The following is a 16,296-nucleotide window of genomic DNA, read 5'->3' as shown; positions in this document are numbered from 1 at the left end:
TGCCCCGGAAAGTTTTGCATTCAAGTTACTGATACAGAAAATGCAAAAATGTGCTGTCATGTCATGTAGCAGCTTTAGGAACACCTGCAGCAGCCCATAGTCTGCACAAAGCATCTTGATTCTTAAATATCTTTTCCTTGGATCTGACTATCAGCAGATATGAAAACTATAAAATAGTGAGTGGCAGTATCTTTGTCCCAGCTAATGCTTGGCCGTTTGTCTTTTGGCTTGATGTGTTTGCAATAAAAATCTATTGAACAGGTTTATAATGAAAGTAGAATAATGGATGGTCTCTTACGTGGTCTCCCACACATGCACACACACATACCCTCTAAATGGGCTAGGAAAAAATGCTGCTTGTTTTGAGATACTTCATAAAGAAATAAACATGACATATTGGTATGAGAAACCAGAGCTATTGCACTTTTTCACCTTGCTGAAGAAATCTCCTTTATTAGTGATCCTTATCACTGAGCCCATAATCCACCAAACACAAATAATCTTCAGGGATGTAAAATATATACAGGATTTCTTTGAGCATCAAACATCTCTGTATAAACAGTGCTGTTCGTTATTGTGAACAAGTGTTTTGTAAAGCTTCTGTCTGAAAATCCTACCTTTGAATATTCAACAACACAATCAAATTAAGATTTAACCCTCTCTTGGACTGCTCTGCTATCCACGAGCACACTGGGCTATTAGAAGTTAAGTGAGCTATAGATTGCTGTCAAACTCATGCCTGAGAATGCAAACACCTGGAATTGGGCCCTCTGGGTGATCCTGTCTTAGTAAAAAAAAAAAACAGACAAAATAGTTGGGTCCCTCCCCTCCTCTAAATTGTTGATCATCAGAAGATTTGCAGATCATCCCAACCTACTCTGGTCATTCAAGAATGCAGAGATTGCATGAGAAAGGGGCACTGCACAGCCACAGTTGTGGTCTTTTCATGTGCCCCCACCTACATTGTTTCAGCTTTCTTATAACAAAAGAAAAAGAAAAAACCAAGCTGAACAGTGCAGATCTTATACCTTTCTGAGACAGTTCATAACTCTCAGCATTCCACGTCAATCTCCGATTTTAACCTGTTTCTTTATTTCACTGTGTTTTCTCCCCAGAATTAAACCCAAACAAATGGTAACCATATAAACTAAACTTGTTATTCCTGTTTGGTCCTTAAATCCATTAACCATCTTCATTATGTTGTACACTAATTTACTGCTCACCTTTTACCTGTATGTATAGATTGGAACTTCCCTTTTCATTATATCTGAAGAAGTGTGCATGCCCAAGAAAACTTGAGTCCCTTGAATCATTGTTGTTCTTAATAGTGCCAGTGGACTCAAACTTTCTTCTGCTGCTTCAGACCCACGGGCTACCCACCTGAATCTCTCCAAAAAAGGCAGTTCACAGGTTCAGCCCAGTGACCCGGGAGAGAATGTTTGTGTGAATCTGCCCCCCCCCCCCCCATTTAAACGACAGATTCTCACTACTCCCAAACTCCCAGTTCTGTCAAATGGTCAGAATGATCTGCCGGACCAGATTATCAATGAAGCTGGATGAGAGGAGAGGAAATTATGTCATCCTTCCTGGGGGGGGGGGGGAGGATTGCCCGAAAGGGAGGAAAGGAGGCGAAGAGGGCGCGGGGAGGGGGTAGCGCAAACGTGCGCTTTAAAACGCTTCGCCCACCCTCCCCAGGCTTGCTCCGAGAGAAGAAGCCGCTTCTGGCCAAGGGAGAGACGTTTGGCTGCCTCTGGAGCGGAGGTAGAAGACCGACCCTGCCGTGGCGCTCTGAGTAAGTCCCAGAGGCGGGGGTCACCCGGCTGCCACGCTTCATGAAGCTGGCTGGCTTCGCTGCCCTGGGGGTCGCTGCCCCGTTTGGCTGCAGGGAGACCCGCATCGCCCACCCGCGCAGTTCCTAGCCCGAGGAATCTCCCTTCCGTCTTTCACTCCTTGCACATGTGTGTGTGTGTGTGTGTGTGTGTGTCTGTGGCCGGCTCTCTTCTTGAAAGCGCCCCCGGACTCTGCTTCCCAGCTGGGATGCGCTGCTGCCCTGGCCACACCGACCTGCTTGGCAGCAATGAAACCAGGGGGGCTGGCGCTTTTCGGGGAGAAAGGCTGGAGGAGCTTCCCACACCAAGCGGCTTGAGGAGGCGCAGGGGATCGCGGTCCCGAGAACAAGTGTCCGCGTTGCTGGGAGCCCGCGGGTCGGGGTGGGGGTGGGTAGGAGGTAGGGGGTGGCACCCGGAAGGAATGTCCAGCCTCCTGTCGGCCAGGTGGGATCATCATCATCATCATCATCATCATCATCTTAGTTTTATAGCCCGCTTTTCCAAGGGGCTCAGGGAGGCTAACAATATGAATAAAATATACAATTTAAAAGTGTATAATTAATTCAAACAGGAGGAGAGCCAGATTGGTTAAGAGGTGCGGACTCTATTCCGGAGAACCGGGTTTGATTCCCTCACTCCTCGACACGAAGCCAGATAGGTGACCTTCGGACAGTCACGGTCCTGTTAGAACTGTTATACAGAACAGTTCTTGCGGAGCTCTCTGAGCCCCACAGGCTGTCTGTCCTTGTGAGAGGAAGAGAAGGCAAATGTAAGCCAAGACTCCTTTGAGTAGCGAAAAGTGGGGTATAGAATCATAGAGTTGGAAGGGGCCATACAGGCCATCTGTTCCAACCCCCAGTATAAAACCAACTCTTCCTTCATATATAGAAAAATAATCTCAATGGAGGTGATGAGGTTATGGCGGCAGAACGGTATTTCATAAGTAGGGGGGGAAGAGGGCAGAGAGGTGGCCGGAAAGCAACGCGCGGGAGATGGCCACCCGGGGGTGGCTTTCGAGGAGGGCCTTGGCCGGGTCGTGGGCTTACAAACCTCCGGGCCAACACCGGCACATCGCCTCGTGTGGACGCTGAGGTGGCCCTCCTGGCTGCCATCGGGACATCCTCGCAGCGGGCAGCCGGGCTGGTCTGCAGGAGAGCTCCACACCTGGAGTCCAGCAGCACTCTAGAGGCCAGCAAGGGTTGGGACTAGGCGCCTCCGAGAGTCAAAACTGATTGGGTTCTCGTGTCGACAGGAGGCTTGACTCTCCAAAACTCACCCCCCCCCCCGGCGCTACAGATCTGAAGTCCCTGGGCAAAAAGCAACAACCCCGGCGCCCGGAGTTCCGCAGGAGAAGCGTCGACAAAGGCCTGGGGAGGGGCGCCCCTTTCAAGACGTCCATTCTCGCGGGAGATCCCCTCCTGCCCCCCCGAAGAGCGGCGGCTGCCTTTTCCTGCCTTTCCGCTGGTGGCGCCCAGACCCCGGGGCCAGTGGCAGGCGGCTGCGCGGTCTCTTTAAATGTTTGGGCCCCCTCCCCTCCCTTCCCCTCCCCTCCCTTCCCCTCCCCCGTTTCGCCGCCGCGAGTCAGTCCCTGCGTGAGCAAAAGGGCTTCCTCTGCAGGGAAGGAAGGGAAATGCCTGGCGGCCGGAGGAGGCGGCGGAGGAGGAGAAGCGCAGCGGCGGCAGCAGTAGCAGCAGCAGCCCTAGCAGCCGCCGCCCGGGGCTATCCGAGAGCGCCGACGGCCCGTCCACTTGCAGCGCGGTGATGGCCGCGACGGGGCCGGGCGGCGAGGGCTCCCCGGGGCCCTGAGCTCCGCCGCTGCCGCCGCTTGCGCTCCGCTCGCCCTGCCAGTTGGGCGCGCCGCTTCCCTCTGCCGAGCCCGTCCATGCCCCGAGCTGAACTTTAGCAGGCGGGCTGGAGGGGCCGCCCGGAGAGGCAGCCACGACCATGATATGAGCCGGGGGCCCGTCGGAAAGGGGCAGACGCCGGAAGATGAGCGACGCAGGTAAGGGGCCACGCCGATGGAGGCGCGGGGGGGGGGGAAGGAGGGAGGAGGGCAGGTGAGGGGGCGGCCGACGGGGAGGGAGCCCGGCAAAAAGCTGCGCGCCGCTCCGGCAGTTGTGGCCCGGGGAAGGGGCGACTTTGTCCCCGGGCCCCTCTGCCTGGGACAGCGGGTGGGACTCCCACCACCCACCACCACCACCACCAGGGCTGCCTGTGAAGGGGAAGGGTCCGATCCTAAACAGAGTTACGCTCCGCGAAGCTCGTTGAGTTCTATGTACTTAAAAGGGTGTAACTGCTCTGGATTGGCACTGCAAATGGATGAACGTAAAGATGCCCTGATGGATCAGCTCAGCGGCTCCGCATGTCCAGCATCCCGTTTCCCCCCGTGTCTTTCTTTCTTTCTTTCTTTCTTTCTTTCTTTCTTTCTTTCTTTCTTTCTTTCTTTCTTTCTTTCTTTCTTTCTTTCTTTCTTTCTTTCTTTTTCTTCCTTGGAGACCCTGGGGGGGGGGGCGGCTGAAGTGTCACCGTAAGGACTCGCGAATGGTACGGGGAGCCCGCGGGCCTCTTGGGGAGGCTTCCGCTCCCCGCCCTCAGCAACGCCGGCGGATTGCCTGAGCCCCGGAGCGAAGCGCCCGGCTGCTGAGGCTGGAGGCGGGCTGGGGATCCTCAGAAGTTGGCCGGAGAGATCACCCCGCTGCCGCCGCCGCCGCCGCCGCCTGGCCCGTGGAGCGGGTCACTCGGTGGCTGGCACAGGCTGCCCGCCCGGAGAGGAGCCAGGCTTTGCGGCTCTCTCGGACACTGGCCTGTTTGTTATGCCGCGTCTGTCTCGCTGCAGCTTGTTTGTGGAGACCCATTCGCGGTTGAGATGGGGGTGGGGAGACGCCCCTTTGCTTCCCCCTGCGAAGGGCCGGCGGGCAGGAGAAGAGGCGAAATCACAGGTCTTGAGGAAAGCCCAGGTGCCCCTTCAAGCGGGACCAACTCGCCTCCTGCCTTATGGCAGGGATTGCCCCCCCTCTCCCAAGCCAGGAGTCCTCCACCCTCCTCTCTGTTCTGGCTTTTTTGATCACTTTCCTCAGGTAAGACAGATCCCCCCCCCCCGTGGCCCTTTCCTGCAGGGGGCCACCACATTGTGACTGCTGGTTCTCTTGCAAATGCGTAGGGGTGGGCCAGTCCCAGAAACTTGGACATTGCAGGAACGGAGGGAGATATGGGCAGTGGGGCTCTGTCTCACACACCTCCAACCCAACCCAACCCAACCCACCTCCACGCACTCCGCCCCCGTCAGTAGACAGTGGGTTGGCACTGGAGCCAAGCTGCAGCCTTCAGGGTGGCACCGCTGAGTTAGGGAGTGATTGTGGCTGTCTCAGTCCTTCCAATGAAAGTGGAGTGAAAAGGGATGGTTCGGAGATTCTGAGGTAACGATTTTAACCTCCAGGCCTTTCTCAGAGTCCTCCTGCTTAACATGTCTGTGTCTGTCTGTCAGTCTCCCTGCCTCTTGTGCATTTGTATCCTGCCCTCCCTCCCAAAGAGCCCAGGGCGGTGTGCGTATCTCGCCCTTCCCTGCCAGAGCTGAGTGGGAGAGTGTCTCCCAGCATGACCTGCAGGGCAAGAGACTCCACGCGTGTGGGAAAGAATTGCATCAGAAATACTGCAGCGTGCCAGCTAATCAAAACTGAGCAGCAACCCAAGAAGATGTAATAACTCAGACTTGGATGGGCTTCCTCTGTAGCAAACAGAATTGCTCCATCCTTGCTGAAGAGAATGCTCACCAGAGAATAAATACTCTTTTGGGCTCATTGTGGGACATGGCTGCATTTGGTTTTCTTTGCTGTACTTGATGCCGGCACTCCTCAGGCTTCTGTGGAGTTCTTGAGCTTGTGCTGGCCCATGTCAAGCATTTAATGAGACCGTCTACTGTACCCTCTTTTTCTTTGGAGAGAGATTTATAAGTGAGAGAATCTCTTGTTCTGGTGGGGTTTTTGTTCTTCCTGTTGACACTGTGTTGGCACTTCCTCTTTGGACTTGCTTCCTTCCTTCCCATTCTCCAACATCCTGGAGGCTTTAGTTAGTACACTGGCTTTCTTGGGCGTTTATTCTCTCTCCAAAACAAGATTTTAAATCTTTCTTCTAAAAGGCAAAGGCTGCAGTGCTGACACTGAAGCGAGTTTAGGATGTCACAGAATTGCATTCAGATGGGTGCAAGGCAGCTATGGAATTTAAAATTTTGATCATTATGAGAAAAGATTTCTATAAAATGTTGATGGTGAAGTCAAAGGGAAGGTAACAATCAGCAAATCAATCACAAATGGCAGCATTAATTATATTACATTAATTGTATATAAAAACCAAACACATGAAGTTGCCTTATTGAGTCAGTTTTGTCTACTTAGAGCAGGGGTAGTCAAACTGCGGCCCTCCAGATGTCAGCGAACGCTGGCAGGGGGCTTCTGGGAATTGTAGTCCATGGACATCTGGAGGGCCGCAGTTTGACTACCCCTGATTTAGAGGCAGAAGTTCCCAGGGTCTCAGTTAGAGGTCTTTCCCATCACTAACACCTATTTGCTTTGAGTGGAGATACCAGGGATAGAACTTGGGACCTCCTGCATGTTAAGCAGAAGCCATACCACTAGGCCATGCCTCCTCCCCTTTCTTTAAATCACTGTAGCACAAGTGTTGCTATTCATGACTGTTATTTATACAGGCTGTATAATACACCTGCAGTGTGACTATTAATTTTTTACTCTCCAGGACAGAAATGATTGAGAAAGACTTTCTCAGAGGCACTGATCTCTAGAATTTCTTGTCATGAGTGAGAATGCATTGAGGGCCAACTGGTTATGGTTGAACTCTGACTAGGGAGATCATGTCGAAATCTCTGCTGTACTATTAAGGTCCATGATTTACTTAGTGCCAATCACTATATCTCAAGCTAACCTACCAGACAGGGATGTTGTGAAGATAAAATTGAGGGAGGCCACAGTGTACACTGCTCTGAGTCCCTTGGAGAATGCTCTCTCAAGCAACTTGATATTTAGTTTTCTGAAGATCTCCTCTTGTTCTGTACCAACCTTCCAAGCAAGAAAGGTACTGTCTGATTGACATCATTAAAAAAAAGCTTGCTCAACAGCCAATGAGAATCATGAACTGGCATGTGAATACATTTCCCCAGGACAATTCTATGTGGCAGAAAAATGAGCTGACTCTTCTGACTGAGCAGCATCCCTGTCAGTCACCTTTCTGCCCAGTTGGTCTGTCCCTTTACTGCCCTTCCCACTTGCCTCTGCACGGGAAAATGAAATCAGGCAGCAAATTACAAAAGCAAACCATCAATGTATCAGCTTTCCAGCCACTCCTAAAAGTTGGAAATAACTCTGGAAATAGAATCATGGAGTTGGAAGGAACTATAGAGGCCATCTAGTCCAACCCCAGGTCAGTGCAGGATCAGCCTCAAGCCATGAGTATTGATCAGCTGACCTCTTGACTAGGAAATTTCCCAGGTGCCAATTCCAATTTGTCATCCTAATTACATATGCAAGGGTAGAATTAAGGAAGGCATTAGAGCTATCACCATCCTCTTTCCTGTGTTTTATACAACATGCAGGGTTTCCACAAGAACACTTGGTCAACTCAATGGCTCTGCATACGTCTGTACAATTAAATGGGCTGAAGAACCGGGCGCATTTTTCCTCCCCGAACTTTAACCTGGGCAGGTATCCATTCAGGATTCAAGTTTGGTTTGAAATCCTTTCCCCTCTCTCTCTCCCCCAGATGGAAACTGCAAAATATAACCAGAAGCAACATCTGCTTTATGAAAGGACCAATATCAAAGCAAGAGCAGAGATGACTGAGGGGAAACAAACTGCTAGGGCAGGGGAACTAAATTAGGAGCAGCTGAATTAAGGTGATATGTTTGTAGGAAAGTACAGTTAAGCACAGAGCTTCCAATATAAATGGTGTGATTACCTGGGCATGGGATGAGGCAGTCATAGTCGCTCCCAGTTAGTGTTGAGTGGGGTCATGAACATCTGGTGCTATGCGTAAAGGTAAAGGTATCCCCTGTGCAAGCACTGAGTCATGTCTGACCCTTGGGGTGACGCCCTCTAGCGTTTTCATGGCAGACTCAATACGGGGTGGTTTGCCAGTGCCTTCCCCAGTCATTACCGTTTATCCCCCAGCAAGCTGGGTACTCATTTTACCAACCTCGGAAGGATGGAAGGCTGAGTCAACCTTGAGCCGGCTGCTGGGATTGAACTCCCAGCCTCATGGGCAGACAGCTTCAGACAGCATTTCTGCTGCCTTACCACCCTGTGCCACAAGAGGCTCATTCTATGTGTAGAGGTTGACTTTCATTACTTGGTAGGAAATGCTACTCTGTTTTGATGGGGAAGTTAAATTCAGTGGAACTCCCTCCCACCAGTGTGTTCACAGAGGTGCAGCCTCAGCAATCCTTAGAAAGATCACAGAAAACAGAATAGATTGGAACTGAAGTCCTTTTGCATTTTAGTCTTTCCTCATAAATTGATGAAACATGAATGACAAAAAAAGAAAGAAAAAAAAAAGAAAATGAACTGGGGTATACATTTCCATGGCACTGTTTGTCTCATGTTATATTATTGAATTACATTTATGGGTGATAAAGAAAATACATAGTAAATGTTCTGCTCTATTGATTTGGCCTCTCAAAAGCCCTAGGTTATTCATTTCTCTTAAGAGAAAATTGATTTAAATAACTACATTATGGCACATTTTTGCTCTGCTAAATGGCTTCTGCTTTGCCATTTCTGCCTAAATTTCAGGGAACTCTTTAGTGACTACAATGACAAGTAGTCCTTTTTTAAAAAAGAAAAAAGCCCATTTGTTACTTTAATGAACATTTAAGTCAAAGTAGGCAATAAAATAAACCCAGGTGTTGATTGTTTTTTAAAAGCTTTGGAGAGCAACCGAAGTTTTATACTTGAATAAATCTGTTCACCTTTAAGATGCCACCAGGCACCGCTTTATTTTCCCATCATTTATATAGTTATTTTAATCATTGCTCAAATATGTGTTTGTTTTTTGGTAGCAGAACATGTCATCGAGTCACTGCTTATTTATGACTGTAGAGTTTTCAAGGCAAGAGATGAACAGAGATGGTTGGGCATTGCCTGCCTCTGCATAGCAATCCTGAATTTCTTTAGTGGTCTCCCATCCAACCAAGGGCAACCCTGATTAGCTTCTAAGGTTTGATGAGATTGAGCTGTCTGGACCACCCAGACAGGATGTATAATTGTTTGCTGTCAAGTTGCATATCCCCTGGGCTGGATGGTGTGCACCTGAGAGTGCTAAAAGAACTTTCTGGAGAACTTGCAGAACCATTGTTGATCATCTTTAGGACCTCTTGAGGACCTGGAGAGGCACCAGGAGACTGGAGGAAAGTGAATATTATCCCAGTATTCAAAAAAGTTGGGAGAGATGACTTGGGAAACTACAGGCCAGTGAGTCTGACCTCAATTGCAGGGAAGATAATGGAACAGATTTTAAAGGGTATGATCTGCAAACATATGAAGGACAATTTGTTGATCCAGGGAAGTCAGCACAGATTTGTCTCCCAACAAGTCCTGCCAGGCCATCCTGGTATCCTTCTTTGACTAAGTGATGGGCTTACTACATTGTGGAAATTCAGTTGATGTAGGGAGATGAGCAGTGGGGTGTCACAGGGCTTCGTACTTGGCCGTGTACTTTTAAATGGTTTTATCCATGATCTGGATGAGGGGTGGAGGGACTCATTAAATTTGCAGTTGACACTACATTGGAAGGAGTAGTGAACACCCCAGAAGATAGAGTTCAACAAGATCTAAACATGCTGGGAAAATGGGCAAATGTGAACAAGATGCAATTCTTCAGCTGGGTGACCTTGGGCTCGCCACAGCACTGATAAAGCTGTTCTGACCGAGCAGGAATATCAGGGATCTCTGAGCCTCACCTACCTCACAAGGCGTCTGTTTTGGGGAAAGTTAAAGGAAGGCGAATATAAGCCGCTCTGAGACTCCTTTGGGTAGAGAAAATCAACATATAAGAACCAACTTCTTCCCCTTCTCCCTTCTCTCTTCTTCTTTCTTCTTGGTAGCAGTGTGTGTGAAGGAGATCTTGAAATACTTGTAGACTGTAAGCTAAGTATGAGCAGAGAGTGTGATGCACAGTAAAGAAGGCAAATGCAGTCTTGGGCTGTATCAATGGACACATCACATCAAAATCACAAAATGTCATAGTCCCGCTGTATGCCACAGTGGTCAGACAGCTCCTGGAGTACTGTGTGCAGTTCTGGAGGCCTCACTTGAAAAAAGAGGTGGACAAAATTCAGAGGGTGCAGAGGAGAGCAACAAGGGTGGTCTAGGAACTAAGGGCCAAGCCTTATGAGGAAAGGCTGAGAGACTGAGAATGTTTAACCTGGAGAAGAGGAGGCTGAGAGCAGACATGATTGCTGTCATTAAGTATTTGAAAGGTTATCACTTGTAGGAGCAGTTCCTGTTAGCAGCAGAGGATAGGACCCACAGTAATGACTTTAAATTACCTGTAGGATGATACGGGCTAGAAATCAGGAAAAAGAATTTTCAGTCAGCATAGTTCAGCAGTGGAATTGGCTGGCTAAGGAGGTGATGAGCTCTCCCTCACTGGCAAGCAGCGCTTCAGCAGATACTTATCCTGGGCCTAGTCTGCATACAATAGATCAGAGGTAGTCAACCTGTGGTCCTCCAGATGTTCATGGACTACAATTCCCAGGAGCTCCTGCCAGCAAATGCTGGCAGGGGCTCATGGGAATTGTAGTCCATGAACATCTGGAGGACCACAGGTTGACTGCCCCTGCAATAGATAATGCACTTTCAATGTGCTTTCGTGGCTGGATTTTCCTGTGCGGAACAGGAAAATCTACTTCTAAAGTGCATTATATCTTGTGTGCAGACTAGGCCCTGGATGCTTTAGGGAAGCTTGTCTAAAACCCAGTGGACCAAACTCCTACCCTTTATGACCTCAGTGTTGGGCTGGAGGGCAAGGGCTTTTCCCCACAGACTATGGTGACCAGATTTTAACATTGGTAAAGCGGGACACCATTGACCAGGGGGTTCTTCATTAAAAATTTGGTCTATATGGAGCAACAAAAAGTTTCATAGAACGCATTGAACAAAATAGTATTGTAATTTATATATTTTTAATTTCAACATAAGTACAATTTGCCAGGTACCCCCAGATGTCTCTCCAAAAGTGGGACAATCTGGTCACCATAGCCTAGAAAGAGTCAAGTTTCACCAGTGACAAGCCCCTAACTCCTCCATTTGAGAGAGGGGCAGGTGGGCACAAGTGAACCAAAATTATAAAAGGATCAGAGAGAATTCAGGAGTTTCATCTCAAAGTGGAAAGCACCTTACAAAAAGAGTTAAACATGGGAGCTATGAAATCGAGCCAATCTTGAATTATTTATTGTTTAATCCTGGGAGTCTCTTGATGACAGCTGAGATGCTTTATAACATCAGCAGAACTTCCTTTTCTGCAATCATTTCCTTGTAAATCACTCCAGACCATCAATTTAACAGTCGCTGTAACATATGGGAAGCAGGTCACAAAGCATATGCTCCAGATTTATCTAAATTCTGTAAAAATGTTAATATGGCTTATCTCTACAGCCTATTAAACTGTGCTTTATAGGCTGATTAAGATAGCCCGAGGAGTAGAAATTAGCATATGTAGACTTCATCCCAGTGCAACACTTCCAAACCGAATTAAAATTAATGAGGATAAAAATTCTTTTATTTTACTGTAGTCAGTAATAGTGGATCTCCAAATTGTTGGTCTCAGTTTTATTGGAAGAATAAGAAGTCCAATTCCATGGGACAATCTTTCTTATATTAGGCACAGTTACACTTTTTTAAACTAAGACCAATCTGCTTTCATCTGGATTGTGTCCACGTGCCTTGATTCAAGGACCCTTTGGCATATAATGTGCCATGGACCACTCGGAGGACAAAAACTTCTTCTATTTGAAATCTTCAAACCATCAGACCTTGAGCAGCTAGAGCGGATGGCTCTAAGCGAATGGCTGTAATTACTGACCGTTTATGCACTGGGAACTTCAGTGCCCCAGCTCCCATGCAGGAGCACAAATTGGAGGCGGATGAGGTGCCCCAGGCCAAGTGTTCCCCCATGTGGGTGCAGGAAGAGGTGGGGCAACCTGCTATGACTGAAACTCCAGCCTGCAGCCTGGCATGAAACCTCCAGTGCATAAACGGTCACTAAGAGTCATCATGGCTTTCTCAAGAACAAGTCATGTCAGACTAAACTTATCTCTTTTTTTGAGAATTCTGCTACCTTGCTAGATCAGGGGAATTCTGTAGACATAGTTTACCCTAATTTCAATAAGGCTTTTGATAAGGTTTTGCATTATATTCTTATTGACAAGTTGGTAAAATGTGGTATGGAGCCTATTATTGTTAGGTTGATCGAGAACTGGTTGACAGATCGCATCCAAAGGCTGCTTGTAAATGGTTTGTTATCTTTTTGGAGAGGAGTGATGAATGGAGTGCCTCAGGGATCTGTCATGAGCCCGGTGTTGTTTAACACAGTGGTCCCCAACCTTTTTTGGGCCGGTGACTGGGGGGGGGAAGAAGGAGGCACGGGCGTGCTGGTGGGCGCAAACGTGCAGGCACAGAGCTGCTGCGCCTGCGCGGTTGTGCCCACCGGAGCGCTGGCGTCTCCCCCCCTCCCACAGTGCGGTGCTCACTGCACTGGGAGCAATCGGCCATGGGGGGAATACAAGATGATCTTAACAGGCTAGAAGACTGGGCTAAAATTAATTTAAATAGTGATATATTGTAAAGTTGTTCATTTAGGTAGGAAAAAACACATGTGTCACTATATGATGGATGAGACTTGTCTTGACAGTAGTACATGTGAAAAAGATCTGGGGATCTTAGTAGACTAGACACTGACCATGAGTCAGCAGTGTGACTCGATAACTAAAAAGGCAAATAGGATTTTTGGCTGTATTAAAAGAAGTATAGTGTCCAGATCAATTGAGGTAATGTTACTGCTTTACTCTGCTCCAGTAAGACCTCATTTTGGGCAGCACAACTGAAGAAAGACGTAGAGAAAGTGGAGCGTGTGCAGAGGAGTGCTAGGAAGATGGTTAGAGGTTTGGAGACTAAGGGAAGGTTGAGAGAGCTTGGTCTATTTTGCCTGGAGAGAAGACTACTAAGAGATGATATGATAACCATCTTTAAGTACTTGAAGGGCTGTCATATAGAAGATGGAGCAGTTTTCTGTTGCCCCAGAGGGTCAGACCAGAACCAATGAGATGAAATTAATTCAAAAGAATTTTTGGCTAAACATCCAGAAGAAGTTCCTGACAGAGCGTTTCTTCAGTGAAGAAGAAGAATTATTTGCCACTTTTCTCTACCTGAAGGAGGCTTAAAGCGGCTTACAGTCGCCTTCGTTTTCCTCTCCCCACAACAGACACCCTGTGAGGTGGGTGAGGCTGAGAGAGTCCTGATATTCCTGCATGGTCAGAACAGTTTTATCAGTGCCGTGGCGAGCCCAAGGTCACCTAGCTGGCTGCATGCGGGGGAGTGCAGAATCGAACCCAACATGCCAGATTAGAAGTCCGCACTCCTAACCACTACACCAAACTGGCTCTCAGTGGCAAAACTTCCCCCTCTCCCCACAGCCTTCCTTCTCCTCAGCAAGCTGGCTCCTTCGTGCCTGCCCCAAGCACACTGTTCACCACTCTGTTGTGAGGAGATGGAAACACGCCTCTTCAGTAGCTGGCTGAGTGGTCCCTATGGTGGCCGTAAAGTTCTGTGACGAGTGAACGCCTCGCCTGCCCAAACTTTCGCCAGCACTGAGCTCGCAGTGCTTGCTCCACCTTTGCTCACTTGCCCCCCAGCCCTTGCAGGGATCGCTCTTCCACTGCGAAGGTGCGTGCATGGCTGCTGCTGCTCAGTGGGGTCTGCAGCAGATGGGTCTAGGTCCCGAGGCAGAGTGCCCTGCCAGGTTGTGCGGGGGGCAGCAGCAAGCTGCTTGAGCCCGGGGGAAGGGGGGGCGTAGCCATTTGGAGTCACCCGGCCAGATGGGAGGCAGCCTCGGAATGCTCCAGCGCTCTCTTTGGGCCCTGGGGCAGAAGCGTACGGTTACAGCCGTGCTCTGGTGTTGGTGTTGGTGCCCTCGTTTCGCATTACAAAGTTGCAGGTCTTCTAAAGATGGTGGCGGGGAGGAGGAGGACTTCTATATACCCCTTTTACTGCCCTTGACTATCCATTTAGTTGGTGGCAACCCTGTTTGTTGCAACCGAAACAAATCCAGTGTGGGTCACTGGAACAAAGTTTGAGTTTGGTGGCACTTTTAAGACCCACAAAATTTAATGCAAGGTGTAAGATTTCTTGTGCAAGCAGATATCTGAAAAAGTGTGTGTGTACGTCACTTGGTTGTGTTGCTCGTGGTCGCCAAGCGATCATGGGAATGGGGGGGGGGGTAGGGACTCTTCTCACCAGTGGTGAGTGACAGCTTGGCCTGCAGGGCAGCTCTTGGTCTCCAAGCTGTGCAGGCTTGAGTGGTAATTCCAGAACTCCAGGCCATATCTGGAGGTTGGCAACCCCCCAGGCAATGGTGTCCCTCTTTACCAATCTTAAAATCTGGTCACCTTAGTCAAAAGGCAAAAAGGGATGTTTAAACATTACCATAGCAACCGGAGTCAGAGAGTGTTAGGGCAGTGGTCGAGAGGAGAAGAGTAGACTACCCCCCCCCCCGAGCCTCAGTAAAATTGTCAAGCGTTGATCGGTCCCTGGTGATAAAAAGGTTGGGGACCACTGGACTAGATGATCCTGGATGTATCTTCCAGATTTGTGATACAATTATTCTAATATCAGAAACAGCTTGATGTTCATTATTCCTGATACGGATTTAATCATATGAAGTAGTTGGTAAAATTATTATACTTGGACATTGGTCCATCTGAGTGAAGTTGCAGTCCCAGTGTAGTGCTTAGAGAATTTATCTGGGAGATGCAGATTCAAATCCTCACTCTCTCATGGAAGTTTGCTGGGGCCAGTCACTCTCTCTTTCTGAGCCTAACCTACCTGTGGTTGTTGCAATGAGAAGATGGAGGAGCAGAGAGTGCATAAAACAAGACTTTGTTTTGAGTAAATCTGCTAAGAATTGCTCTTCTCCAAAGCAGCCATTTTCTCCAGGGGGACTGATCTCCATTGACTGGAGATGAACTATAAAACCGGGGGAGCCCCAAGTCCCACCTGGTGACTGGCATCTCTAGTGGATACTCAGGCTCCACACAGTAATGAAGACTAAGCTATCATTGCTTGATAGTGACCATTCACCTCTACACAGGAAAATCCAGAAGCAAAGGACTCCTGTAGCACAACAGATGACAGCGGCAGTTTCCTTGGGTCCCACACTTGGAAGGACCAATTGCCCCACAGATACCTAAAGGAGGGATGAAAGAAGGGAAGGCTGTTGCCATTACTTGCACCTTCCCCATATGGGGCATGAGCAGCTGGCTTCCAGTGTCCATGGTGGCTTCTACTTACCTTACTTGGTGGTGGTGGAGATAGTGGTGAGGCAGCAGTGATACTGGGGCCCCATCCTGAACTTTTGCCCTGGACCCCAGATTCACTAGTGGTCAGTTGCCACTAGAGAAGTAACAGGCTAAATTATAACTCTTCCCAATGATGATAACAACATCATTACCATTTTTTGTCATTTTTCACCACCTTGTAGGTGTTTACAGTATTTTGAAAGCATCTGTAACCAGAGGTTTGATATGATTCAGTCAAATTCATATTCAGCATCTAATTTAATTATCTATCATCTCATCTCTCCTAAGAGTGGCATGCATTATTCTTCCTGCCTTCCTTTTATTTTCACAACAGTGCTGTGAGGTAGGGTAGGTGGAGAAAAGGAATGGCAGAGCTGAAGTCAGCCTTGAATAGGCTGAACAGGGATTTGAACTCACATCTCCCTGGTCTTAGTTTAACAATTTTAATATGCAGGCACAGAGCATCTGCCACTCATCCAGCAGCTAATAATTCCTTCCATTTTAATCACATCCTGAACCTCAGGGTAGCATACATTGTTCCCCCTCCCATGGTATCCTCACAACAACCTTAGGAAGTAGATTATGTTTAAAGTGTATGATTTTCTTATTATCATGGATAATTAATACCCAGCTTCTTTAGTTCAAGTCTGGCATTCTAACTCAGCCCTTTTCAGCCTTTTGACCATGGAGAAGCCCTTGAAATAATTTTTCAATCTTTGAGGAGCCCAGAAGTGATGTCAGCTGGTCGTGTCTCCCTGCCACACTCCCTGGAAATGATGTCACCCACAGCTGTCACCTTCCTTTTGTTCCCTCTCCCCACCTTTACTACGGCCAAGATGCTCCACCTCATGTAGGCCAGAAAGAGGGGCGGGAGCTGAGAAGAAAGGCTGG

At 48.4% G+C, this 16,296-nt stretch overlaps 1 protein-coding gene across 3 annotated transcripts in view; it reads left to right on the top strand.

The window, feature by feature from the left end:
* The first annotated feature begins 1,672 nt into the window (after window positions 1-1,672).
* The window catches only part of FGD5 (FYVE, RhoGEF and PH domain containing 5), a 199,498-nt gene continuing 184,874 nt past the window's right edge, over window positions 1,673-16,296 (top strand). The window contains exon 1 of one of the 3 annotated variants that reach the window (XM_077325309.1): window positions 1,673-1,792. Coding sequence is in view for 2 of the 3 variants with exons in the window: in XM_077325310.1 (XP_077181425.1) it covers window positions 3,819-3,831 (13 nt within the window). In the remaining variant the exon portion in view is untranslated. Of the gene's footprint in view, window positions 1,793-3,304; window positions 3,832-16,296 lie in introns of those variants that run through there. The other 2 variants (XM_077325310.1, XM_077325308.1) reach the window with 2 other exon arrangements.

Source organism: Paroedura picta, chromosome 3 (genome assembly GCF_049243985.1).
Source record: "Paroedura picta isolate Pp20150507F chromosome 3, Ppicta_v3.0, whole genome shotgun sequence".
Classification (NCBI taxonomy): Eukaryota; Metazoa; Chordata; class Lepidosauria; order Squamata; family Gekkonidae; genus Paroedura; species Paroedura picta.
The sequence above is the reverse complement of the archived record's forward strand: the minus strand, read 5'-3'. Positions and strand labels throughout refer to the sequence as shown.